General features: G+C 42.9%; 2 protein-coding genes across 7 annotated transcripts in view; one reads left to right on the top strand and one right to left on the bottom strand.

Moving 5' to 3' along the window:
- Nucleotides 1–8,056, top strand: part of UBQLN1 (ubiquilin 1) — a 42,799-nt gene extending 34,743 nt beyond the window's left edge. The window contains exons 8-12 of one of the 3 annotated variants that reach the window (XM_037153786.2): nt 2,057–2,140; nt 3,349–3,464; nt 3,962–4,130; nt 5,695–5,872; nt 7,850–8,056. In XM_037153786.2, the coding sequence (XP_037009681.1) occupies nt 2,057–2,140; nt 3,349–3,464; nt 3,962–4,130; nt 5,695–5,847 (522 nt within the window). In that variant the 3' untranslated portion in view covers nt 5,848–5,872; nt 7,850–8,056. Of the gene's footprint in view, nt 1–2,056; nt 2,141–3,348; nt 3,465–3,961; nt 4,131–5,694; nt 7,655–7,849 lie in introns of those variants that run through there. The other 2 variants (XM_037153785.2, XM_037153788.2) reach the window with 2 other exon arrangements.
- A 5,253-nt stretch (nt 8,057–13,309) lies between these two features.
- IDNK (IDNK gluconokinase) lies at nt 13,310–26,594 on the bottom strand. 4 transcript variants are annotated; one of them, XM_037153799.2, is made up of 5 exons: nt 26,499–26,591; nt 24,445–24,475; nt 24,016–24,098; nt 18,762–18,805; nt 13,310–18,011 (listed from the first exon to the last, which is right to left on the bottom strand). In XM_037153799.2, the coding sequence occupies exons 1-5, from the start codon at nt 26,514–26,516 to the stop codon at nt 17,666–17,668; spliced, it is 522 nt and encodes a 173-aa protein (XP_037009694.2). In that variant the 5' UTR covers nt 26,517–26,591; the 3' UTR covers nt 13,310–17,665. The 4 variants fall into 4 exon arrangements, with proteins under 4 accessions (XP_037009694.2, XP_037009695.2, XP_037009696.2 ...); XM_037153800.2 differs by having other exon boundaries at nt 24,016–24,102; nt 26,499–26,590; XM_037153801.2 differs by having other exon boundaries at nt 26,467–26,518.
- Nucleotides 26,595–27,397: the final 803 nt, after the last annotated feature.

Here is a 27,397-nt window from a genome sequence, read left to right on the forward strand (position 1 = left end):
ACGTACAGTTTATAATTGCTATTTTTAAAGAATGGTTTCTGTAGAGTGTTATGAATTTGAAATAGGTTACTTTATAGTTTATTTCCATTTCTAAAACCTCAGAAACTTTTTAAAGATAATCCCTTTCTTCATTATGTCAAATGAAATGGTTTTTATTTCCTAAAGTCTGCAACATAATTGTTTCAAGTATGCAGTATATATATTTGAGCTATAGTTGTTAGCAGTAACATCTGCCCTCTTAAAATTTGTGGTATTGGAAATAGAGAACAAGTTTTTTTATTTTTCCCTCACTCCCTTTCCTTCTTTGCTCCTTCTTCCCTCCCGAGAACAAGTTTTTAGGTTAAATTTTGTATATACTTAATTTTGTATATTGTAGGGATATTTTATTATTCACATGCAGATTACCATACTGACTATATTAGTATTAAATGCTGCATTTACTGTTATTGCACTTTTGTTTAAAATAAATGTGGAGTTATATATGTAAAGTGATCTCATTTGTGTCTTTAAATGTATATTTGACTAAGAGTTAATGTTGAATGTGCAATCATGCTTTAAAATTTGACTTTAACCAGGCACATTCCCATCCATTTTAACTAACAGTTCTATATTTATGAAGTGACTTGAGGACTTTCCTCTATTCTACTTTTACTTTAAAGCAAAATGTTGACAAAGAAGGCTAAATATGAATGTCTTTTATTATAGACAATTTAGAAACATTTATAATGTACTGTGGTTATAAGCAGTTTAAAGTTTGTAGTTCTCTATTCTGATTTTTAGGCATAAACAGGTAAGTTAGAAATATCCAGTGACATGCTTTTTAAAATAACCTGAATTCTGCAAGATAAATGTGATAACTTCATTAATGTGTTTGTAATAAAAAGTTTTGACTGGAGCCAATAAAGAAGCAGGTTTGTTCATCTTGAGTAGGTATTATTTTATTAACTGTGAATTTACCAGTCACTTTGAAATAAATACTGTGTGTCTATAAAACATTATTTGACTTTTGCTTTAGATACTTCTAAAAAAAATTAAGTAATCCATGTTGCAAAAGATTAGCTAAAAGAAGGAGAGAGGAATTCTCTTTACTTCCAATATTTACATACAATTACTCTTATATATGGTTAACTACTAAGGCAAGGATTATTTCCCCCCAACTCTGAGCCAGTAAATAGGCTATCGGTAAGTCATTCTTAGTTGACTTTTCACTCTGTGGGAAAACTGATACAAAATTTGTCTTTTTCAAAGGTATGAGAATTTACTAGTTTCTGGTTATGCTGAGTATGTATTGTAATTTTATTTTCAGGTATCTAGCATCATGTTAATACTGACCTTGACTTTTTAATTCTATTACCTATTTGATGGTTAGGGAGCATGACACTTTTCTCATCTCTGGTGATAGCGAGGTGCAATCCAAAGGCTAATCTTGGTGTTCTTAAATGGATTTACATCTTTCAGGTCTTAAAAGTATTTTAATGCTTTCCCCAGAGATCTGTTGATGAAGTCCTGGGCTGATTTTGACCTAGGTGGTTGCTCCATTTCTCTGGCAAGGTAGTTGCTGTTCTGTGGTGTTATTTTTCTGGACCTAATATTAGCTGTTTTGTAGTAGGCTATTATAGCGATTCCAGGTCTGGGTTTTTTTTTTGTGCTTGCTACTTGTGTGTTGAGGTGTCTTAGCAAGCCAACGAGAGTGTCACGTGTTGTTTATTCTGTCGGTGTAGCTGAAAATGTATCCTGTGAATGCTGGTTACTCCCATTTTTCTTTCAAGGGCAGGTATCTTTGCTCAAAGAAGAGCTTAAGAAAATGATTGCTTTTAGTTTTTAGGATATTGAATGCCATCATAATCACCATTCTCATTGACAGAGAGGATGCCTTTTGTATTTTTTCTGGAGATCACTCTTGCGGACAGTATCTTCCCTTTCTTTTTATTCATGTTCTACCTTCCTCCTTTTTAAATGCCAGGTTAGGCAGTTGGGGGAAGATAGACTATTAAGCAAGGTACATTACTTGTTTCAGATATTTCCAGTTAAAATTGTTTGAACACTTGCCCCATAGATGATGCTGAATAATCCCCTATTTGCTGGAAATCCTCAGCTTCAAGAACAAATGAGACAACAGCTCCCAACTTTCCTCCAACAAGTGAGTAAGAAAAGATGCTAGCTATCTTTGGTAATGATTTGCTTGAAAAAGTTTGATAAACCTTTTCCTTTGCTCTCTGGATGATAGCAAAACGTAGAAAGGAGTCTGGTGACGCTATCAATTCACAGAGAATTCAGCTTGATCTTAACTGAACCCCATTTCATTGCCGACCTTTTGTTTATGCTTGTATTTCTTAAACAAATTCCGAGGAAAGGACTGTTTTGTTTTTGCTTTTGAGGATTTAGGATTTTGAGTGTGTTTTTAATACCATAAACCATTTTCTTTCACTTTATTAACTTTGAAGTACTTCATTATGTCTATGTCACGCATTATGGTTTAACCTTGAGTAACAGGAAAGAGCTACCCTATCCTATTTTATAGGTTTGGGGTTTTTTTTGTAATTTTTTAATTCCTTGAAATTAGTAGAACACCTGTTTTTCAAGGGAGCTCGATCACATTTCTTCAGACTCAGAATTAGCAGGATTAAAATTGGCCCTGTTGTCATGTAAGGAAGATTTTAAGTACTTCAGCTTGCCATGGTATTTTAGTATTTAAAACGATAAAGAAGTCAGTTTTGGTGTTTTGAAGTCAATCTCGGTGGTTCTAGGTCTTAAATGATTCTCAGCCTATAAACCATTATCCAAGATTTGTTAGTGCTTTTGATCTATTGTAATGATGTACGCCTAGCTATATTGGTTAGTCAGGTGGTATGTATTGAAAGTAGTGAAGCTGAACTCAGGACATACGTATTAACCTCAAATTTGGTACTATTGTTTTACAGTTTAGTTTACTGGAGAAAATTGTTACATCAGCAACAAGTAACACTGGATCAGGAGGAATATGTGGCCTTCACCATATTACCATGTTACATTAACTATGCATTTGGAGTTGTCTTTTAGAAATAATACTTTTATCTTCTGTTGGAGAGAGGGAACCAGATGTGGCTTCTAGAGGAACCCCTCATTGTCCTGTATTATGAAAAATGGCTTTCATGATGGATTTGGGAGGAAATCAAGTAACAATTTGCATACTAGGTTTGCTCTCAGGAGGTGCTGGTGTTTATTTTGGGAAAGGAATTATGGATTATCGTTGTCTAGCAGTAAAGTTTTTTATTTTCTGCAGAAACATAACAAAGAAAACATTTAATTTTACCTTCACTGATTGTAATTCCCCCATAACCTCTTTTTTTTTTTTTTTTCCCTCCTTAGATGCAGAATCCTGATACATTATCAGCAATGTCAAACCCTAGAGCGATGCAGGCCTTGTTGCAGATTCAGCAGGGTTTACAGACATTAGCAACGGAAGCCCCCGGCCTCATCCCAGGGTAGGCTTATTTGAGGAAGATTATGAAAGTGCACAGAAGTTAACTTTCTCTTTTGGAGAATTTAAAGATTTATTTACTGATTTATTTTTAGAGAAGGGGGAAGGGAGGGAGAAACAGGGAGAAAAACATCATTGAGTTCAAGAGAAACATCAGTGGGCTGCCTCTTGCATGCCCCTAACTGAGGACCTGGCCCCACAACCCAGGCATGTGCCCACATTGGGAATCGAAGTGGCAACCTTTTGGATTGTGGGAAGGCACTCAACCCAGCTACACCAGTGAAGGCTCTGCTGGAGAATTTTAGACTTAATATCTTTTTCTCTTTTTGTTGAGATTGTTTTTAAGATAGAGCTTTCAAGGTGAAAAAAAAAAGCTCTCATTTAAAGAGTGTAACTTAGCTAATGTTATGTTAAAATGTCACTGATTTATTAACATCTGGCTTGATCTGGCCTCTTGTTTTGTAGGACTTTAGGTTTATTACCAATGTGTGCTTTCCCTAGGTTTACTCCTGGCCTCGGGGCGTTAGGAAGCACTGGAGGCTCTTCAGGAACCAACAGCTCCAGCTCTACCACTAGTGAAAACCCAAGTCCCACGGCGGCAACCACTGAACCTGGACACCAGCAGTTTATCCAGCAAATGCTGCAGGCTCTTGCTGGAGTAAATCCTCAGGTAGTGGTTCTTTTTTGCTCACATTTTGCATTCCTTAATGTTATAAATCCCCTCCCCCTCAAGAAAAAGAAAGGAAAGAATGTGGCAGTCCTTTAGAGTTTAGACTGTCTTAGAATATTGATTCTAAAGCAGGCATTATAAAAATGGTTATAACCATGATAACCATTTAAAAATGGTTAACTTTGGTACTGTATCAGACACTAAAGGAAATGTTTTGGTTGTAGAGAATAAATGCTAAAACTCTGCCTTACTTTTTACAGGGTGCCTTTAAAAAATATTATGTTGAGTTTATAAAGTTTGTCACGGAGGAATGAGAAACTCAGTTATCCCATATACCTCTTGATCAACTATATTCTATCTAGTCTTTGTATTTTGACTTAAAGAAAGAATCTAACTACCTAGAAACAGAAGCATGGAACAGACTGACAGCTGTCAGAGGGGTGGGGGAGGGGGGCTGGATGAAAGGAGGTGAAGGGATTATTAGCCAAAGAATATACATGCGTAACCCATATACACAGACCACAGTGTCATTATTGCCGGAGAGGAGGTAGAGCTGGGGCAATGGGGGGGGGGGGAACGGGGACATCTGCAATAGTGTTAATAAAAACCAAGGAAAAAAAATCCGGGCTACCTCATTCTGCCCACTACCTTACCGCACCCACTACTACCTCCTGTGGTAACTTGTGCTACATTTATACACCTCATAAATATGTCTAAAAAATGTGGGCTGATAATAATGCTCTTGCATCTGGAAACATTTACTGGCTTGGCCCAGAGTCTGCCATTATGCAAAGATTACCGCAGTTCAAACCTATTATAGTAGGTTGCCTCCAAACTTCTGCATGGCAACAATATAGCATGCTTAATGATTTTTAAGCCTTATTAAATATAATAAACAGGGCAGGGTTTTATCTTACGCAAGTATTTGTATCCTGGTTCCTAGCATAGCTTCTTATTCAGTAAATATCCATGGACTTAAGAAGAAGAAAGGATTTTAGATACTGGACACAAGAGTTGTAATATAAAGTTGCACAATCTGCAGGCTTCCCCATTATTAGGTTGGCCTGGTTGGTGGATCATTTGTGCATTTTTGTCTCACCTCGTTTGTGAAGAAAGATATGACACTGCTGAATTATCAGAAGTACAGTCTTTGGGCCTGAAACTGGACCTCTTCTGAAGACTGTGGCTGGCCAATGCAGAAATTGGATCCATATCTAAGCCTCATTAAAACTTTAGATTTGATATGTGAGGACACTGGCTTTTATAAGTACCCATTTGGTCAATAGCTACAAAATAAATCATCTAAGTCTAAACTGTTTGCATATACAGATTTCTTACTTGTTCATGAGCTTCTTAAATACTTGTAAAATAATGGTCGAGGTTTACTAAGCTACATTTTTAAGTATGTGATCTATTCAACATGATTGTTTAGGTATAAATTAGACTACTTAAAATAACAAAATAAAGTGCTAATGGACTTTTAAATATGTTGAAAAAGCTTCAAGAGATAGACCAGTGCTTTTGTAGCTTGGAATTTTGATTATTTTTTCTTTTTCTTTAATAGCTACAGAATCCAGAAGTCAGATTTCAGCAACAACTGGAACAGCTCAGTGCAATGGGGTTTTTGAACCGTGAAGCAAACTTGCAAGCGCTGATAGCAACAGGAGGCGACATCAACGCAGCTATTGAACGGTTACTGGGCTCCCAGCCATCATAGCAGCATTTCTGTATCTTAAAAAAATGTAATTTATTTTTGATAACGGCTCTTAAATCTTTAAAATACCTGCTTTATTTCTTTTTGACTTTTGGAAATCTGTGCTGTTATAAACAAACCCAGTATGATGCATTTTAAGGTGGAGTGCAGTAAGATGTGTGGGTTTCTCTGTGTTTTTTTTTCTTTTCTTTTATGGAACAATGGGAATCAATGCTTTTTCATTTAAGGCTACTGCATGCATCAAACACTTCTGCATTTCTTGTAATTTTTAAAATTATCATTTATAGTTGGGTGAACAGATTTTTGTCCTGCATCTGTCCAATTTATTTGCTTTTTAAACATTAGCCTATGATAGTAATTTATGTAGAATAAAAGCATTAAAAGAAGCACATCATTTGCGCTCTATAATTTGTGGTACAATATTGCTTATTGTGACGTTGGCATGTGTTTTTTGCAAACAAAATGCTGTAAGATTTATACTACTGACAGTTTTATTTGTATACAATATATTATGCACATTTGGGACTGCATTTCTAGAAACATACTGCAGTAGATTATCTGAGCAAAACACTTGTAACCAAAAAAGTAAAGATAAGGACATAACTTGGAAGTATTTCCTTATTGTGTAGAATCTTACAGCATCTTTGATAAAACATCTCTCAGCAAAAGTGCCAGTTGGTCAGGTTTGTTGAGTAGAAAAGCTGATTCTTATTATCTCTTAAGGACATTTAATTGTACAGACATCATAATGTAATGTTGTGTCAACATTCACTGATTGATTGTAAATTACCTTAATTTTTGTGCTGACTGGAAGAAGCACTGTAGTATAACCCAAAGTGCATTTGCCTAGGACTTTTCAGCTTCTCCCATAGGTAGTTTAACAGGCATTACAGTTTGTAATTGAAATATGTTGCTTTCACTGAAAGTGTCTTGATGCTTCAGTTATTTTTAATCACCATATAAAAATAGAACTATCTTTTGGGTTTTCAGATTTTCTTATGCACAGGCAATACATGAATTGAAAATGATTTGTGAGCTACTTGTTTCTGAAGTGTTTTGGTAGTTTTATTAAGGAATAGTTCAATATTGTGCTTTTCAGAGCCTCAGAGAAGGGGAACTTGAGGGAGGGGGCGGGGATCTACCCTGGATTGGGCCAGCCTAAATAATACTGGCAACCAAGATTCTGTTAGGATTTCTGTGCTTATAGTGTAGTAAACAAGTATCATTCAGGGGTGAAAAACAAAGAGCCGTTTTAACAATGTTGAGTACATTTGGCTGTTTTACAGCCTTTTTCTTTCCTCCCCAGATAAGTTCTGTTTGCCTAACTCTCAAATTGTTGGTGTGGTACATTCCTTTAGGACCAATTAAAACATAACTTTGGGGTCAGTAATATAATTTGGCTGACTCTGGTTCAGTATTCTCTTAGGTCATTGTAGTCTCTCATGTACAGGAAATTAAAATGTTGAAGTTACCTAAAATGAGTTCAGACCAATAAAATCACAGGAAACACAAGTTGAATTCCATTACTTCTGTAAGTTGCTTGCTGTAAAAAGGGTTAAGAGGTCAGGTCGTCCACCACCTGGTGCACTGTTCTGACACTTTCCCCAGGAGGAAAACCTGTGTGAAGGTCAAGGTGGAGGCATGGCTAGAAGACGTTGTTCAGGATGATGTTCATGTGTCTTTGCTGTCTCTGCCTTATGCCGCAGTCTGGTTTCAAAACTTCTGTAAATGGTGGTATACAGTACGGGATAGTGTCATAACTAATTTGACAGTTTATTAATCAAAAATAACAATAAATCTCTAGCTTTTACACTTGGTTCGTCTCGCCTCTTTTGTAGAAAGGAAATGTCTTTAAGAGTTGATTTCCCTCAGATTGTATCATGCTGTATATTCTTAATTTTTAAAGTTTCCTCAGTTTAAATATGTGCATCCTTACTGTATTATGTGTTAAAAAAAGACAGCCCGCTGGGAAGTTCGGTGACCTGGGCTCTGCTTGCTCTTTTAGGCGCCCGACTAGTTATTTGCCTCCGAGGAAAGGCGTCATGATGTCGTTATTACAGAGGTGCTGGTGAGGCCTGTGTGGCACACTGGGCGGGGCGAGCTCTTAAGAACCTTTCAGCTGCTGCAGTGGTATGAGTTTTTTTTTCTGATATTTCTCTTATGTTTATCCTGGATTTGAATATCTTTTACGGGGTTCAAAATACTAAAAATTCTAAAAAGCATTAAAAAGATACTTTAAATACTATGGGCTTAAATTGTTCTCATTGGATTAATACAAATTGAATGAAGAGTGTGAAAATATTTCAGGATTTTATTTCCCAAGTGAAATATTTGTGATACTGGGCTATCTTCAGCTGGCCTCTTTGTATTCAGAGGAGTTTGACTTGGCTTAAATATAATAATGAAAGGGGTCTTTTGTTCGGGGAAACATCAGGCATATTACAACAAAATGGGACAGAAAACTGTCACAGACACTAGTGATAAAAGTGAAGTTAGGCCATGTGTCTCAGTGCTTGACCAAAACAAAAAAGGTTGTGTGATTAAGAAAGGGAAATACTGCATGCTAAAGTTAATCTCTCAGAGGTTAACATTAAATTAAGCATGTTAAAGTCAACAAGAAGCCTTGCATTCAAGAAGCTTATTTAAAGTTGTTTAATCCAGCCTTTTCCAATCTTTAAGTTAACTACTCAAGATAATGCTATTTCCAATGAATGTACTTTGGGAAAACTATACTTAGCAAATCTCTACTTGTCTGGTAATGTGCATGGTATTCTCTTGTCTAGAATTTCATGTCGTCTTCAGCTTATATGAAGTCTACATTCCTTCTGGGCTCAGTTCTATTGCTAAACAGTGATTGATTTACTCTGAACCACTTAGCCTTTACTGTCAGCTGCTGCATTTTGTCCTCTCATTCACCTTACAGTTTTGGTGGGCTTTGTTTGTTTTCTGCTGAAATTTTCTTCTCAGTTACTTAAGCAACAGTGTTTTCCTTGCCTTCTTTGTATCTTTCCTTTAATCAACCATAAGCGACCATTGCCGTAGAAAGTCAGCATTTATTGAACATCTGTCCAGTACCAGGTTCTTTTCTAGTTGTTCAAAGTAAATAGCAGGAAAATAAAGTTCTGTCCATATGGAGTTTACATAGTAGAATCTAGGGAGACAGACAATAAACAAAACACACATATATACTCAGCCAGTGACAAGTGCTTTGTTGAAAATTAAGGCTGGTTCAGAGTGGAAGAAGGTGTTTTTACTTTATTTAGAGCAGTCAGAGAAGGCCTCACTGAGGTGGTGGTGTTTAAATAGAGACTCGAAGAATATCTATCTGGTATTGCGAATATTTTCCAGGGAAGAGTGGTACAGCTAATGAGCAGGCTCTGTAATGTGAGTGTCTTGAGTGTTTAGACCACAGGGAGTTTGATATGACTGTGCAGGGCGAACGTGGTTTAAGGAGTATGATTGGAGAGAGAGGAGCACGGGCGTGGCTTAGATGTTTGATGTGGAGGACTCAACACCCCATCCTTTGTATCCTGTCCTCAGAGTTTTTTGATTTACTAGTTCTGGGGTTGGAGGAGGATTTCCATTTCTAACAAGGTGCCATATGAGACCTACAGACCTACTGGAATAGGGTGGCTGGGGTGGAAGCAGAGTGACCCCAGGAGGCAGTGATCTTGATAAGAGATCATACAGCCTTAGGCTAGTTGGCAGCAGTGGGGGTGGTGAGAAGTCAGGTTTGGGGTATGCTTTGAAGAAAAAGTCTTTACGATTTACTGATGGATAAAAGTGGGAAGGTAAGCACAAGAGAGGTATCAATTATTGAGCAAGACAAACAAGAGAGGCACATATGGAGAGGAGTATAAATCAGAGGTTTAGTTTTGACATTTAAAGTGGGATATACTTAGTATGCATATAAATTCAGAGAAAAAGAAGGCAGTTGGAGGAGAGGATCAGGGTATAGACAAGTTATGCAATTGCCAGTGGATGAGGGGGGGACCGAAAAGAAAAGTAGAATTATCTTCTGGAAGGTGGGCCTCTTGCAGTACAGGCTTTCCCTAGTAGGTGAGTGTTCTAGGAACCCCTCTGTATCAGTGCACAAGCTGACACTGTTGTGAGAGGATGCGTTCTGCTTCAGTGGAGTTTTTTGAAGGCTCTTTCAAGTGCGTTTGCCCATTTCATGATGGGTGATTTACGATTGCACCTTCCTACACTGTGCCTGGTGTTCAGCAGCTTTTATCCTAAGCAGCATGACGCCCCTCCCCACGCCCCACCTTCCCAATTCACATGATCTCACAGTGAGTGACTTTTTTGTTTCCCTGGATGAAAAAGGTCCTCAAAGGGAAACATTTTCTGATTGGAAAAGAAAAAAAAATGGTAGAAGCGCTAAAAGGTATCAAAATCAACGAGTTCAAAAACTGTTGAGCAGTGGGAAAAAACCTTGATAGGTGTATTGCATCAAATGGAGAGTACTCTGAAGGTGACTGAAGTTTAAACATGTAACAATAAATACACAATTTTTTATAAATAGGTTCCGTTTTTTGGGGGGGTCTCTCCCTTTTATATAGCTGGTATTTAAAGCCAAAGAATAAGACTGGTGGCCCTCAACCAGAAGCAGTTTGCACCCCAGGGGGCTTTTGGCAATATATGGATATACATTTTTGACATCATGATTGGGGCTATCGGCATCTAGTGAGTAGAGGCCAAAAATGTTGCTAAACATTCTGTGATGCACAGGACAGTCTCACAACGAAGACTGAGCTTGGCTGAAATGTTAAAGCTAAAAGCTTTCCCTCTAAGATGCTCACTATCACCATTTCCATTCCATATAGTACTAGTAGCCCTAGCCACAGCAATGAGACAACAAAGAGAAATAAAAGGCATCTAAAACAAAAAGGAAGAAATGTAACTATTTGTAGATGACATGATAATATATAGAAAACCCGAAAGCCTCCACCCAAACACCATTAGAACTAATAGTTGAATTCAGTTAAGTTGCAGAATACAAAATCAAAGTACAGAAATCTGTTGATTTTTCTCATGAATAACACCAATAAAATATCAAAAGGAGAAATTAAGAAAACCCATTAACACTTGAATCAAAAGGCATAAATTGATCTCACCTTTAACAGGAACCTAACAAACAAAACAAGCAAAATATAACCAAAGACACTGAAATAGAGACCAGGCTGACAGTGACCAGAGGGGAGGGAATTTCCAGGGAAAGGGGCGAATGGTTTGCAGGAACGAGTATAAAGGACACATGGACAATAACAAGGTTGGGGCTGGGATGGGGGTGAAAGGCAGAAAATTGTACTTGAACAACAATTAAAATAAAAATGTAAAAAACATAAGTTACCTAGGAATAAATTTAACTTAGGTAAAAAACTTGTGCTCTGAAAACTGAGTCATCTGCAGCCTTCCGAGCCATCCAGATAGTTTCTGCGGAGGAACGTTCAAGCTTAATGCAAGATGTGATGCAGATTCATTGCACTACTCACTCAGGTGTTTTTTTTTAAGATTTTATTTATTTATCTTTAGAGGGGAAAGGAAGGAGATAGGGAGAGAAATATCAGTGTATGGTTGCCTCTCGTGTGTCCCCTGCTGGGAACTGGCCTGCAACCCAGGCATGTGCCCTGACTGGGAATCAAACCATAATACTCTAGTTCTCAGGCCTGCGCTCAATCCACTGAGCTACACCAGCCAGGGCTACACTCAGTTGTTTTTAATGCAAAGGCCACCCCAATATGCTTGTCCACTCAATGCCATCTATTACCCCCACTGATAAGTACAGTTGTCATTTGTTCATGTTCATTCCCAACCACTCTCCTTGGCTGCCAGGTTACATCAATGCTGTGCAAACCATTCTTCTTATAGTAATAATGGCCGGACTTTTTCTGGGTAGACTTTGTATATCATATTAAAAAGTTTTTGCACTGTGAGGAAAACCAATAAAGAGAACCTACTGTGTGAGGGAAGGTATCTGCAAGTGACCCAAAGTAATCCAATAAGGGGTTAATATCGAAACTACACGAACTCGTGCACCTTAACACCAAACCCCCCTAAACAATCCAATTAAAAAAATGGCAGAGGACTTGATATATCTCCAAAGAAGATGTGCCAAAGGACATGAAATGCTCAATGTTACTAATCATCAGGGAAATGCAAATCAAAACCAGAATGCGAACCCACCTCACACTGGTGAGAGTGGGGATCATAAAAAAATCAACACATAAGTGTTGGTGAGGGTGTAGAGAAAAGAGAACCCTCTTAACGACTGTTGTGGGATGACAAAGTGGTGCAGCCAGTGTGGGAAACTGGCTAGTCTTCAAAAAATGTAAAGTAGAGCTGCCATACAATCTAGCAATATCACTGGTGGGGTTTTATATGAGGAAAACAAAAACACTGATTTGCAAATATACATGTACTCATGTTCACTGAAGCATTATTTACAATAGCTGAGCTGTGGAAGCAACCAAGGTGTCCACTGATGGGTGGGTAAAGATGTGCACATACAAAATGGTATACGATTGAGCAATGAAAAATGAAATGTTGCTCTTTGCAACAACATGGCTGGACCTAAAGGGTATTAAGCTAAGTGAAATAAGAGAAAGACAAATAACTGTATGATTTCACTTACGTGTGGAATCCAAAACAAAACAAAACAAAAATGAATAAACAACCCATAGATTCAGAGAACGGGCTTATGGTTACCAAAGTGGGGAAGAAGGAAGGGCAAATGGTTGAAATTTTTAAAAATAAAAACCTCAGATTTTTTTCAATAAGTGGTACCAAAAAACCACAACAAAGTTGATAGTGCCAAGGCTGAGAATTTGAGGCTAGATGAATTTTAAAGGGAGAATGTGGATAAACACACTTTGTGAAGACTGAGCCCTGATTTACTCTAACAATGCTCAGGAAGACTAGAGGAAGCCAACAAAGGAGGTCAGCCGGCTGGTGGTGATGTGAAAACCAAGAAAGGTCTTGAAAGCAAGTGAAGAGACCTTTTCTCAAGGATAAATGTGCTCAATGAACTGTATTAAGTGCTGTTACTTCACATGCTTCTCATGGATTGGATATTAAACTTACAAATTTAATCAAAAGAAGGACTGTCATTGATGATAGAGTTTTTATAGAGTTGATGAGGGTAAAATTCTGGCTAGAATGGACCAAGGAAATATGAGCGGAGTTTTGCAGGGAAGAGACTCGGAGAAATGGGGTCGGTGGTGACTGTAGAGAAGATTGCCTTTTATATATTCTTTTAAGCTGGGAAGTACTAAACAGGGTGGGGCAAAAGTAGGTTTACAGCGGTGAGTACAAGGAAGTTCATTATTATTTATCAAGCATTATTTTCCATACGAATAACTGTATGCATTGGCATTCTAGCCTACTTTCACCACATCCAGTATATGTAGCACATTTGTATTCTAATGGCCACGATCCCATGGGTGGAGGGGGACTTGATTTGGGGGGAAAGTAGGAAGTAATTGTTTTCCAGCAAAACAAAGAGAAAGAAAGTCATCACTAGCTTTTGATCCCCAGAATAGCTTTAATAGGTAGGTGAATAAGTAGGCACTTCCTGACATGAACTAAAATGTGAGGGAGAAAGAAGGTTTCTTTTTCTCAGCCGTGAGCAGCCTTTCCTTGTGAGTAGGAGCGGCACCTTCCCAGCCCATTGGATGGCGTTTTGATGTTTTGTGTTCAACCCTTTCAGAAGTGGAGAGACAGCCTGGCATCTCTGCTTCAGTGAGATGAAGCATAATGTGCTTGAGAATTCTTCCAGAGCTGGGACAGTGTGACAAAATGCATCCTCAGGTGCTAATTTCAATTCACGCACGTTAACAGCTGCCTTTCGGATTCCCTAATTATTAAGTAACCTGTCCCAGATCCACAACCCAGCCTGTCCTCAACACTCCCTGCTTAGAGCAGAGCTAAGTGCATAGAGGGGGTCCCCGTGTAATTCCTCTCAGAAGATCAAAGCTGAACGTGGCACCTAATTCTTTAATGGGATAGAAAAAGTAGCTATTGTGTATTCAAGGTAGATTCAAAACAAAACCAAAACCAAAAACTATTTAGGTACATTTTCCACTCCTTGTACTTCCGAGAAAGTGAAGGGACTTTTCCTGTGTTGTGGTTACTGAGTGCTTTATAACGGAATACCCTACCACTTGGTGGCTTAGAACAAAATCAGTCATTGATTTTATTCCCAAATGAGCAGTTTTTACTGGTCTTAATGTGAACACCGCTGGAGCGATCTGACTGGGTCTGGAGAACTGACTTCCAAGAGGGCTTCCATGCCTGGCTGTGTGACTGCTCCGTGCCTCCACTGGGGGGGGGGGTGCAGCTGGTGTCCCAGTTCCGCTCCCCATGAGCCTGTCCACAGCCTACTTGGTAGATGGGTTTCAAGACCAAGTATTTTAAGAAAAACGAAAATTGTCCATTTTTTTTAAGGTCCGGGCCCAAAACTGGCCCCGGGTCATTTCTCCCATATTGTAACGGTCCGGCAGTTTCTGTTCACCCAGAGTGGAGGGCCACAGGTCGTGCTGCTTGATGGGTAGAATCGCAGTGAATCTGTGAATTTATCACTGTCTCCATCTACTACCCACTGTCATTCCAGAAGGAGGAAAATGTTGGAGCAGTTTTCTTCCCCAGTGTTCACTTTTTCTCCTGAGGCAGTAGTGATAACTTGATTGTTGAATATTGTGGAAGGAACTAGGTACGCTTGACTGAGCCCCCTTTACTCAGGAAAGTCTCTCCAAAAGGTAGCATGCATTCTAGCCTGCTGTCCTAGCGTATGGTAATAAGCTCGGCTCAGCTCCGTGGTTCTCGTTTGCTAAAAACTGTGCTGACATGGATGTAACAGAACTCACTACTGTAAGCATTTTAAAGTACATTCACAGTGCAAACACTGTCATCAACCAGAACTTTTATCATCACCCCGAAAGGAGACCCTGTAGCCCTTAAACAATTGCTCTTACCTCTGTGCCCAGCCTCTGGCACCCTCTAGTCTGCAGTCTGACTCTGGATTTATATATTTTGGATGTTTCATGTAAATGGGATTGGTGGCCTTTTTTGTGTGTTGGTTCATCCACATTGTAGCACATGTCAGTACCTCCTTTCCTTCTACGGCTGAATGATATTCCATTGCATGGCTGCACTGCATTTTATTCCTTAACCTGCTGGTGGTTTTTTAAATTTATGTTTTAAAAATTAACCTGCTGATAGATACCTACATCATCTGGATATTGTGAATAATGCTGCTATAACATCTGACTTGACCTGGTCAAGGGCTGGGGAGGGGTGGAAGGAGACCCTGGCAGTGATACAGGAGGAAGACTTCAGACAAACTCAGGAGGGGTTCATAAGCTCCCCCACAGTTGAAGTGACAGCAGTGGTTTTTGTCCTATGGTCACAACCCCTCAGACTCCAGGGGATGACATATATAGCAAGAGCTAATGTTTGTTGGTTAGTTTGTGTGTCCGGTTTTAGTTTTAGCACGTTGCAGGCATTATCTCAGTTATCACAGTCTTATGGGACAAGTGGTGTCCCCACTTTATAGGAGAGGGAAATGTTTAACCCGAACTCTCTCCAGCGGAGGGGGGCAGGTTGGAAAGTGCCGCTAGGGAGGGTCATAGGTAGTATTTGCAGGGTTGAGGAAATCTTTCATCAGCATCTGTTTTGAGCCATTTCAAGCAGTTCTCACCTTCTCCTTCTTCCTAGTTCATAGAGGCTGGGCAAGGGTGTGGTCATGGCTGGGTGGGGAGCAGCATCCACTGCCCTCCACCCGCGGACATTACCCTTGGCTGCTTGGAGGGGTTCTCAGGACCTGGAGAGCGCTTTGCACTTGCTGTGTCCCCTCTGCGCCACCAGAGGGCAGAACTTCTGCACACATTGGCCTCCTGGCGGCCTTGCTGGGGAACAGAGCCCCGTAGTAGTACTCAACCCCACCAGACTCCATGCCTTTTTAAAAAGCAACTATTAATATTTTCTAATGTCCCCCTTAATAAAGCTTACCCAAGCAAACAGTGCATATAATGCCCTATCTCTAAAGGACAAAAGGGACGGTAGTGTGTAGTAAGTGAATGGGCTTTCGGGGTGCAGTGGCTATACTAGACAAACATGTGGCAGTAGGTGACGGTTGGGGCCCATCGGTGGGTCACTGGATGAAGAATTCTGGGTGCAGCTGGGTGTTCATGTGTTGGATTCACGACAGATGCAGTGTGATTTGTTTTGAAATGATAAACAACTCTTGTTAAAAATAAAGTGGAGTAAAATTGTCCCTTTGTTACATTCTTGGAAATTTCAGTGAATATTAAAACTGCAAAAAAGATTTCTATTTATGTATAAAATAGAGTTGGCTTATGTGCTCCTACCATTATAAACAGGTTTTCTCATTTGGCCCTACATGAATGTCTGGCAGGATATTTGAAAACCAACTCTTTTTTGTGTCTGAAGAACTGTCTTCAGTTAGAACTCCAGCCTGTACCCGAGGACATGAGATGCCCTGTCTTTCCACCATGAGGTGAAGCCACCTGAGAGCCAGGGCTTTCTGTTGCAGGCCCTCAAACCCTCCAGGGTGCCCCTCACAGTACCCAGTGTGGACTCACTGAGGACGGGACAGTGGATTGACTGAGCCCTTCCTCTACGGCTGGGGGTGATTCTCATCCAGCTGGAGTATGTCGACTGCACCCTAAATATGAGGGTTGATCCAAACTGAAGCCAGGCAGGAGGTGCCCCAAGTACCTGGCCAGAGAAGGAAATCCAGGGCTCCACATTTTCTTAGGCAAGGTGCACCCACCCAGCAGGTCCCTGCCCATCCCTGGCACCCTATGCAGGTGTTCTACATGCAGTTCCCGGGACAGAAACTGCGTGCCCTTGTGAAAGAAGTTGATTGGTTCCAACTCATTTTCTGTCCAGAGCCAAGCAGCAGCCCTGTAATGTAGCTAGGTCCGATGGCCCTGCTTAGGATGGTGGGATAAGGAAGCATCTTCCTGGAGCCCTGTGTGGGGATGGGCCCACGCCCAGCCCATGCTGGCCAGATTGCAGCTTCCCCAGCGGGTGCCCAGCCGTGTGCCAGCAACACACCAGCATCTCGAACCTCCTGTGCTGCCGCTGGCATGTGGTTGCTCATTGGAAGGTTTCCTTTCATGTCTTGGCCACAGCAGCTCTGGCGTTCCTTCCAGGCCTGGTGTCTGTGACAGGTGGCTTTTCTAGGAGGGCACGTGGGCTGCCACCACTGAGGCGTCTGTAAAATGGAGACGGGCAAGACTGGGTCAGTGTGTCGCCTCATTCACTCAAGTTCCATCTCTGCAGTTTTTTGTATCTGTGAACTGCATGTTCTTTTCGTTTACTCATCTTGAAATGACCCCAGGACAGAGGATTAGGAAGTATGTGGTATGAAATGACTTGCTGGAGAGTGGTCGAATTCGTACACATTTCTGCTCCAGAGACCAGTTTCTGAGAGATGCCAAGGATGGCCAAGTTTTATTTATTTGTTGGAATATGGCATGATCAAGAATGTTCTGAGTAAGGCAATGATTTCAGCATTGATCATACAATGTCCTCTGACCGCTTGATTGGGTCACATGAATTTCAACTTGAATTGAAGCCTTACTTTGAGAGTTCCCTCTCATGTGCCAGAGCGTGATGAGAGAGTATCACAAATCCCTAAAATTACACCCAAACATGTGTATCTCAACACATCATGGTTTGTTCACCTGAATTACAGTTTAAAATACAGTAGCAAACAGGATGCTGGAACATCTGGATTAGTTAGAAATTTATGGCTAATTCTGTTCTGCACCGCTGCTATGCAGCAACTTACACTTCATTTTAGAGCTTTCACAATTATAGCAATGATCTCAGAAGGAGTTTTGTCCACACTGATTTGGATGAATTTTTCTGGAGCTGATGGAGGCTCCAGAGTATCGAACTGGGACTGCAATAACTCAGGGGGCATAAAATGTCCTTTTCTTCTGAATAAGCGTTCAGAGATGACCTCAAATGAGCCGCTCAGATGGACCACAAGGAGCGTCACCTCGGCCAGCTTCCCCTCCTTCCCCGGCTTGTCATGCTTCACAAGGGCACCGTCTTTTCCTTGGATTAAGATGTCTCTGTACATTTTCTTCAGAGCTGAACAGGCTAGAACCACCTGCTGTCCTGAGGCTACATCTCTGTTTAAAAAAAAAAAAAAAGCAGGGGAAGAGGAAGAAGTGCTAAAGAATTATGACACTTAAAATACTTGGTATCAACTGTAGGGTGATTCCAGTACTACTTCCCTGCAAGTGGAGGGCATCAGAGAATGGTGGTCAAGATTTCAGGCCGTCCTAGTTTTGAGGCAAAGATCTCCTATCTAGTGAACTGAACTATCTTGGGCAAGGCATGCATTTCTCTGAGCATCAGTGCATCATCTGTTAAAGGGGGCTGCCCATAGAGGACCAGCCCATAGAACTGTGAGAAGGAAAGTTTGTCGAGCTGGGAACACAGTGGGTAAGTGCTTGGTGAGTGGCGGCTCCTGTGGGTGCAGGGTGTGGCTCAGGTGCTGTGTGTTACATGGTTCAAGCACTTACACACTGATACGTTCAAAGTACTACTCATGATTCATCTTGTTAATTCTTCACAATAACCTGTGGCTAGGAGCTATTTAACCACCTTTTCGAGTGAAGAAACAGGCTCATGGAAGCCCAGTGGCTGGGATTCCCAGCTGGTGCTTGTGGAGCTGTCTGGGTTTGTCTCCAGAACCCCACTGGACTGTACGAGCGCGTCAGTGGCTGATCAAACTCATTGTTGGTTACTACACAGAAAAACGTTCCACTTCTGGGATCTTTTCTCATAAATCAGTTGTGATTTCAAGGGTCTATTTTTTCCTGTCCTTTCTGATGGGTCTTTACTCACAGGCTTACGCCAAGGCCTGATGTTCTTACCTCAGTAACATTTCATGCAAGTTGCAAAGCCACGGAATCCTGTCCTGAAATTAAAGCAAACAAAAGTGACTTTTCCAGGTATTGTTTATACAGAAACATAGTTAATCTTCTTTGTCAGTATTAAGTCCAGAGTGACCTGAGTGGTTTTGAGAAGTAGGCCATACACAAGGCTGAGGGTCAAGTCACTGGGCAGTGAAGCGCAGAAACGCTTTCCCGGTTCAGGTGTCAGGGGCTCTTTTCACAATAATGAAGATTGCCCTGAAATTCCAGGGTATGTCTTCGCCCTCTCAGCTCCATGTTGTATGTGTTTTCCCTGGTTCTGATGATTGCAGGTCTCCTTTGGTTGTACGGCATGATTCTCTAGGTGCCTCTGATCTCAAATGCAGGGAAGTGTTCACAGAAACCCCATGATCAGCTACCCTTTCTTCAAACCCTCCTGAACTAAGACTCAAGTCAGGTAAAAGCATCACGAGAAATTTCTGTTTTCCCAAAGATGAGACAGAGGAAGTTTACACTGGGCCCCTACCGTGTGTCACAGGGACATCCTCCTGTGACATGATTTCCTTCCAGGGGTAAGTACTTAGCCGTAAAGCACTTAAAAAATCTTTTTATTAATGAAAATTTCAAACAGACAAAAACACAAAAAGCAGCACAAAACAAACTCCTGTTAACTCGTAACATAGCTTCAACAGTTACCAACTCCATCTCATCTCATGGTATATTCCCACTAGGTCCCCACGTGTGGGCTCATCCTCCATTATTTTGATGCATGTTCCAGAAACATGATGCATTTAAAAAAGTCCTTGCTTTTATTACGTATTTGATTAGTATGGTTTTATTGAGGATTTCTGCATTCATGTAATGGAGACCTGCAGGTTTTCTTCTTGTATGGTCCATACTAAATTTTGGTATCTAGGGTATACTAGCCTCATAATATGAGTAGCTTTCCCTCTAAGTCTATTTTTGTATATTGCATACCATATATTATTGTTATGGGGTGAATGTTTGTCTCCCCCGATTTTAACACACAGAAGCCCTAACCCTGCAATGTGATGGTGTTGGAGGTAACTAGGTTAGATGAGATCATGAGGATGGTGCCCTCGTGATGGGGTTAGTGCCCTTCTAAAGGGAGACCCAGGAGCTACTGCTCATGCTCTCCTGCCTCGCCCGGGTGAGAGCACAGTAAGAGGGCAGCCATCTGCAAGCCTGGAAGAGGGCTCTCACCAAGAGTCTGACCATGCCGACATCTTGGTTTGGATCTGGGCTTCCAGCCTGCAGAACTGTGAGAAATAAATGTCCGTTGTTTAAGCCAACCACCAGGGCCTGGGGCCTTTTTTGAGGGGAGATCTCCAATTATAGATTCCATTTCTTGAATGAGCAGTTGTGTTCAGGTCTTCTATTACTGATTCAATTTTGGTACCATTTGAGGTGGAAGAGATTACACACACGGGCAGATCTCTAGATATTTCTGATTCTTGTGCCAAATGCAGCACCAGCAAGGTCATGGTTTCACTGTGGGGGGAAAGCAGACCCTTGTGCCCCCAAGCACTGTGTCTGCAATCAAGTCGCTGCTGTCCAAGTCCATTTTCTCACAGTAATTTGTTCTTCAGTGAAATTGTCCAATTTTATCAGTCTTCAAGTTTACTGGCACAAGCTTGCTCATGGTCCACTTTTCATTCCTAACCTTAATTATGCTTTTTACTCTCCTGACCAGTCTTGCCAGGGGTTTGTCAATTAGTTTTGCTCATCACCTAGCTTTATATTTCATTAATTTCAGCATTCAATTCCTATTTTCCATCATCACATTCTTCCTTTTAGTTTATTGAGGTTTTTTCCTACTTGAACACTTAGCTCATTATTTTCCATTCTTGTTATTTTCCCAAAAGTGCATTTAGAGGCTGTTTCTTCCTTTGCAGTATTTCAACTGTATCCCACAAGTTTTGTCTGATGGCAATGTCGTTGTACATTTCAAAATATATTTCCATGTTTAATTTACACATTCCTTATGAATGTTGACTTTTATTTTTCAGTTTTACTTATTTTTACAGCTTCTGGCCAATTTAGTGATTTGTGAGAATATGCTGCTGGAGTTGATGTTCAAGGTCATCTCACTCCTGATAGTCCCTACATGCAAGGACAAGAGGGAGAATGGTGCCCACCCCCCACTAGGCTGGTGCTTAGAAGTAGTGGGCACAATAAATGTTCCACTGAGAGTTAGTCAGGATGTCATGGGCACAGAGGAGGATTCCTGGGCCTGTGGTTCCAGTGATCTGATGGAAACATCTAGAGAAACAAAGTATGCTCTGGAAGGGGTGGTGGTTAGAAGGAGTGGGGAGATGAAGCTCTCAGGGACCGACGAGGGGGCATGTGTCCAGTTGGTCACACACGGGGGAGGCAGAGGGTGACGAAAGAGTGGGAAGGCGGTGGAGGGGAAGGGAACCGGGTTCACCCTGTGAGAAAGTGAATTTAAGACCATAAAGAATGCATGTAAAAGTATATATTTTATATATAAATAAAAGAGGGAAAACCTCTAAAATTCAATCAGTAGGTATTTTTGGAAGATGAAACCAAAAGTGATGTATTGTGAACTTTTCAGTACTTTCCAAAATTCCTATACAGAGTAAGTATTGCATTTATAACGAGGAAAAAATTTCTCTTTTAAATACTTTTGAAATTGAAGTAGAAGTCTGCTCAAGTGTGACTGTGGGCTTCCAAGACCGCACAGGGGCTCACTGACTGGAAGCTCACAAGTTATCATCATCATCATGCTAATAACTTGCCTTTCTAGACGGGTGCTGTCCAACAGAGCTTTCTGCTGCACTAGAAGCGTCCTCTGTCTGTACCATCTGGGTTGGTAGCCATCCGTCACAAGTAGGTGTGGAACACTTGAAATGTGGCCCTACAGCCCAGGAACTGGGGCTTGCAGTTCACGTATTGAAATGGCCTTGAGGAGTGGTTGGCACATTCACCTCTTCGTCTTCATATCTCATCCCTCTGAGCCCAAAACCTCCCCAAGACTCTTCCCCAGGAAGAACCCCTGCCTCTGCCTAGGACTCTGTAGTTGATCCCCCTCACAGCATCAAAGGGGCAGGGCTGGTTGCCAGGTACCCAGGAGGGGTCACCTTGCCAGCTCAGCTATGACCCATGCCTTCACTCTTAGACTTGCTGGGCTTTTGTCAGGAAGGCAAACCACCTGCTATTCTACCCCTTGCTCTGTTCTGCATCTCTCTCAAATCTGGCTAATTCGCACAGTTTCTCCTACATGTATTCAGGAACTCGTTATGTTTCTTCCGGTAACTGATAACCATGTTTTAGGTACAATAAATTCCTCTTCTGATTCCTACTCCCCCCACCCCATCCACATTGTCCACTTAACAGGGCTCACCTTTGAACACAGGAAGGGCATTTAAATGCCATTTTAAAGTCCATCCATTTGGGTTGCTTTACTTTGTTCTTTAACTTAACTCTTATGTGCAACTCACCGAGGAGAAAGATGAGACTTGCAGGGGCACATCTGACACACTACAGACATGGTTCACACCTAAACATACACATGTCTATACAGGTATGATATTAGAAGCAATAACAAATGAAAAGTGATACTGAATACTTTTGAGTACTTATCTGTGCATTTATTTTAATTATCTCATTTAATCCTCCCAAGAACTCAATGAAGTGGTACAATCCCTACTTCAGGGGAGGAAAATGAGGTGCAGAGAGAGGAACCCATTTGCCGAAGGTCACACAGGCTTAGTGGTAGGGCTCAGTTATCTGCCCCATGTCTCTTATCTCTAGTATGAGGGTTATATGTAAATTATCTTGTATGGTTCATTTCCTATCTTCTCAAGTCAAAGGTTGTGAATTTATTTTGTTGGTTCAAGGCCTGAATCACTGTGAACTCAAGCAAGCTGTGCTGACACAGAGAAGTGCACCCTTAGAATGCTGCAGAATTAGACCTGCTAATGGGGCAGTGAGTGACTCAAGTTTTCAAGGCAGGACAAAGGGAAGAGTGAGATGTTGGAGGCACAACAGGGTGTGAGCCAAGTTCACAGGAAGTGAAAACAACAGTGCTGGTCTTTGGCCAGTTCCATGCTGTCCTGTCCTTTGGACACACCTGGCATGTGGGCCTGGCTGGGGCCCCTGCTCTGTGGACCCAGACCTTGCCCCTGCCATCACAGTGTCTCCAGGGCGACAGCTAGCTTAGCCAATGAATCCAGTTTGTAAGTCTGGCTTGAGAGACAACTGTAGGAAATGGCCTCGTGATGGTGCATATACAAATGGAGAGCCATTCATTCATTCCTTCTCTCCTTCATTCATTTATTCACAAATCTGCCACAAATATTCTCTGACATTTACTCTGTGTCAGTCCCTAGGGATATATAACGGTTAACAGAAATGGCCACAGTCCCTGTCCTTCTAGAGGTAAAATTTAGTTGCATAGATAAATGTTAATCAAATTCTCACACTATCAAGTGCCAAATTGCAAGTGGGACAAAGGCAGTAAGGGATATGTTGCCATGAGAATTTACTATATGAGGTTTTACTTAAGTGGGTCAGGAAGGGCTTCCTTGCAGAAGTGGCACAGGAGCTGAGTCGTGAGGGATGAGTGGGGCCAACTTGGTGGCCAAGCGAAGCAAGCACATTCCAGGCTGTGGACCAGCAGGTACAAAGACCCCGGGAAGGAGCATGGCAGGAGGAGCTGAAAGGGACCATGGTGACTTCACCGGAGGTAGGGAAGGGGTGCATGGCAATTAAGGAGAGGGGACTGGGTGGAGGTCATTCTGGCCTAAGGATACATGATTCAGCACTTTAGGCATTTGGTACTGACCCTGAGATTGGTGGGAAAATTCCAAAGGGCCAGACGTGAATTTGCGAAGATCACTCTGGCTTGGGGTAGATGACAGAGTCTGGTGATGGTACAGGCTGACAGGACCTGGGAAGGGAAGATGAACTTCCCCATGTATGAGGTCCCCTCAGAAATGACATTCTGCACATTAAAATTCTTCAACCAAGAGTTCTGGCAGACCCTGACCAAGCTGGGGCAGAGAGTAGGTGCATTGCTTCTGATGCTGAGGTAAGAGAAGTTCATGGCCAAAGCTAGTAATATTTGCTGAGGCCCCACCGTGTGCCTGGATTGTGGAGCACTGTCCCCGAGTTATATCTTAACTTAGGAGCTGAACTACACCAAGCATTGCGAAGATCTGAACTTGCACTGCTCAGCTGGAATATGGGTGTTGGAAACAGTGAACATTACCTGGTCATTCAGCGGAATTCCTCTTCCCATCTTTACTCGATTTTCTTCTGGGTGATAGTCATCCGCATCATAGAATTTCCACCCTAGCTTTAAGAACAAAGTGAAAAGCTGTATGTGGCGGGCAGCGTGGCCCACCCTGCTAGCCGTTCGCCACCAGCAGCCCGAGGGCCGTGGCCAGTGCCGGAGGGAGGTCTGGGATGCCACTTCGAGATCCCACCTCACGGGCTGCTGCAGCTCCTTTTTTCATTCACTGTGGTTCACAATCACCAGAGAGGAAGACAAAATTCTTCCAATAGTTTTACAAACCTTGTGCAGGTGCTGTGGTGAGTTTTACAATCCACTACAGGCCAGAAGAAAGGGTGGGCAAAGAGAGAGAAATAGGAGACAACACAATGGTGCTTGTAAGTGGGGGTCGTGAGGGCAGGTTACCTCGGATGCCAGCAGGGCGCCCACGGTCGATCTGCGGAAAGGACACAGGTGTTCAAACGGCTGCTCTTTACTACCCTGCACGGTGCCTCCTCCCACCCAAGAGTGGCTGCCCCACTGGTATTGAATCACCAATAACTTTATGATGTTGAAGGAGTGAGAGTGATGCTCTTGACCCCGGAGGCCAGAGCCTGATCCCAGTTTCCTCTAGGAGTTTAAAGGACATAATGACCCGGTTACCAATAATTCCCCCTGCCCCCGCAAAAGCAGTATATAAGATCTCATTGAACTCCCTGTGGGGTTTTTTTTTGCCCCTGTTCTATAGAGGTTTAGTTTTTGAGAAAAATACTGAATAAATGGGATCAATTAGATCTTGAAATTATCCTTGACTCCTTCGTCCGTCATACCCTACATCCAGTCCATCGATGCATCTTTTTGACTCTGCCTTCAATACACCTCCAGCATATGGCCACTTCTTATCTGCATTGTTCCTTTGACCTCACCTCCCACTGTTCAGCCACAATGGCTTTCTTGCTGGTCCCCAGAGAAGCCAGGCCTCAGGGTCTTTGCATTCACCATCCCCCCTGTCTACAATGCCCTTGCGCCGGCTATCAGCGTGGCTTATTCCCTTGCTTCCTGTGGGTCTTGGTCAAATATCACTTCCTTTGGGAAGCCTTCCTGGACCATTCTTCCTGGCACTCTGTCCCACTCTCCCTCCTGTATTTTCCTGCGGAGTACCACCCAGCACTGGGCACACCAGACATACGTTTATTCACTTACTGCCTGTTGCCCACACTAGTGCGTAAACTCTTTGAGGGCAGGGGTTTTATGTGTCCTGGTCGACTGTGTCCAGTCGGCAACACAGAGTAAGGGCTGAGTTCAATAACTACTTACTGAGTGTATCACTATCACAACCATAATTATAACGGTAGAAATCATCTGGTCCAGAGTCTCCTCCTCTGAGCCAAAGCAGAGGTGCGTGCAGCCCAAACTCACACCAAGGGCTCCCATGACATGGCCGCCATCTCACATTCTCAACTTCTCCAACTCATACATCAGTTACGAAGTCTTGGCCAACACGTTCTAATTTCATTTAAGATTCCCCAAATGATTTTAATTTCTCAAAATTTGAGGCTAAAAATGCACAATAATTTTGGAAAGCTAAACCTGCCCACCTGGGGCAAGAAAGAGTCTATAATATACACCTGACCACGCGGGCAGTTCCTGAGCCAGAAGACTGTGGGCCTTGGAAGGTTATGATATTTTAGTTACGTTCTGGGTGGGTGGGGTGGGTGGTGTGTGTGTGTGTGTTTTCTGCCTCCATTGCAATGCTGCAGAGACTGTTGGTCCTGATAAAGGGCAAAGTTCGATTTTGGTTTAATCAAGAAGCTAATGAAAGGCTGGCACCCTCGGCCCCCAAGCCGACCAGCCAGGAGGCTTTGCGGCAGCCAGGGTTCCTCCGGCCTCACAAGCCCTCCATCCGTATGAACGCTGACTTCTTCCAGCTGTAGCTGCTAAACTCTGATCAAACACGGGGAAACAGGCTTAAATTCACGTCCCAAAATCTAATCAGAAAGCCCGGAGCCTCGCAGGAGGGAGCTGCAGCTCTACCCAGCCTGACAAAGGTCTGCAGAAGCCTGGGACAAGGTTTGCCCCCGCGCTTCGGGCTTTGCAAGCTCCACCTGGTTCTGACCTCACCCCACCTCCCGACCCTCGACTTCGGTCCCAGCCGCTCCAGGTTCCCCAGCAGGCGCCTCTTTAAAACGGCCTCTCCGTGGATGCAAGGATCCCCCGATCTCGGACGTGGTGCCGCGCCAGGTGCCCCGGGGCGAGCAGGTTGGAGGGGGGAAGAGGGAGCAGGTCCCCCGAACCTCACTTTGCTGCAAAGCGGAGGGAGGCTCCCAGGGCCGCCCGGCCGCCGCGGGCACGGAACGCAGCCGGGTTTGGCCTCCGCGGTGCCGCCCCCTCCTCCCGGGCGCCCCCTCCTCCCGGGCGCCCCCCGCGCCCCTGCCCTCCTGGACCTACTTTCCCGAGCCGCTCACGCCCATGACCAGTACCGCTGCAGGTGCCGCCATGGCCCCAGTCCGGCTGCGTCCCGCTGCTTCCGGGCCGTGCGCTCCGCCTTCCCGGGCCGAGGGCGGAGCAGCACGAGGGCGCGCGTCGACCCCTGCTGCCGCGCCCTGCCGCCCTGCCCCCCTGTCCCCGGCGTGTCCCAGGCTGAACCCCGGTCCGCGTCTCCCGCAAGCGAAGCCAGCAAAGGTGGGGTTTGGGGGCGGGAAGCCGGCCCGCAGCCCCGCCTCCCATCTGCGGGCCTCTGGGTTCCCTCTCCTGCTCGCTGCTGGGGCCTCGCCCTCCAAGGCCAGACTCTCCTGCTCCTCCAACACCGGACGGAAATAGATTTGATTTATTTAAAATGTTATCGTAACCCTCTCTGGCCCGGTAGCTCGGTCGGAGCATTGCCCCAAAAGGCCAAAGTTTGCGGGTTCCGTCCCCGTTGGGGCGCATACAGGACTCAACCCGTGAACACATGAATGGGTGGAGCAACAAATTGATGTCTCCTCTCCCACCGTCCCCTTCTCCCCTCCTCTCTAAGAAGTCAGTCAATAAATTGAAGACATTTAAGGCGTTATAAAAAGAGTTAGCAGATAATAAATTCACACTTTCCCACAGCATGTGGCAGTAAGTATCCATTTCTCGAATGATCTCCCCTCCCACATAGGTAGATGGGTTTGAGTATTTTACGAAATTGGGGTCATGCTGTCCATGGTGTTTTGTAACCTGGCGGTTTGTCACAATAATGTGAGAAGGACATCTTTTGCGGTCAAATATAGATGAGATGAGACCATAGCAGTGCATGTCATGGCGGCAGGCCTCTGGTATTTCATCTGCTCCTGGTCTCTGGTAAATTCCTTAAGAGGGAAGGAGCACCTCTATGAAGAGCGCATTTGCTTTACAA

Source organism: Artibeus jamaicensis, unplaced genomic scaffold (genome assembly GCF_021234435.1).
Source record: "Artibeus jamaicensis isolate MK-2021 breed Jamaican fruit bat unplaced genomic scaffold, CSHL_Jam_final scaffold_1964, whole genome shotgun sequence".
NCBI lineage: Eukaryota > Metazoa > Chordata > Mammalia > Chiroptera > Phyllostomidae > Artibeus > Artibeus jamaicensis.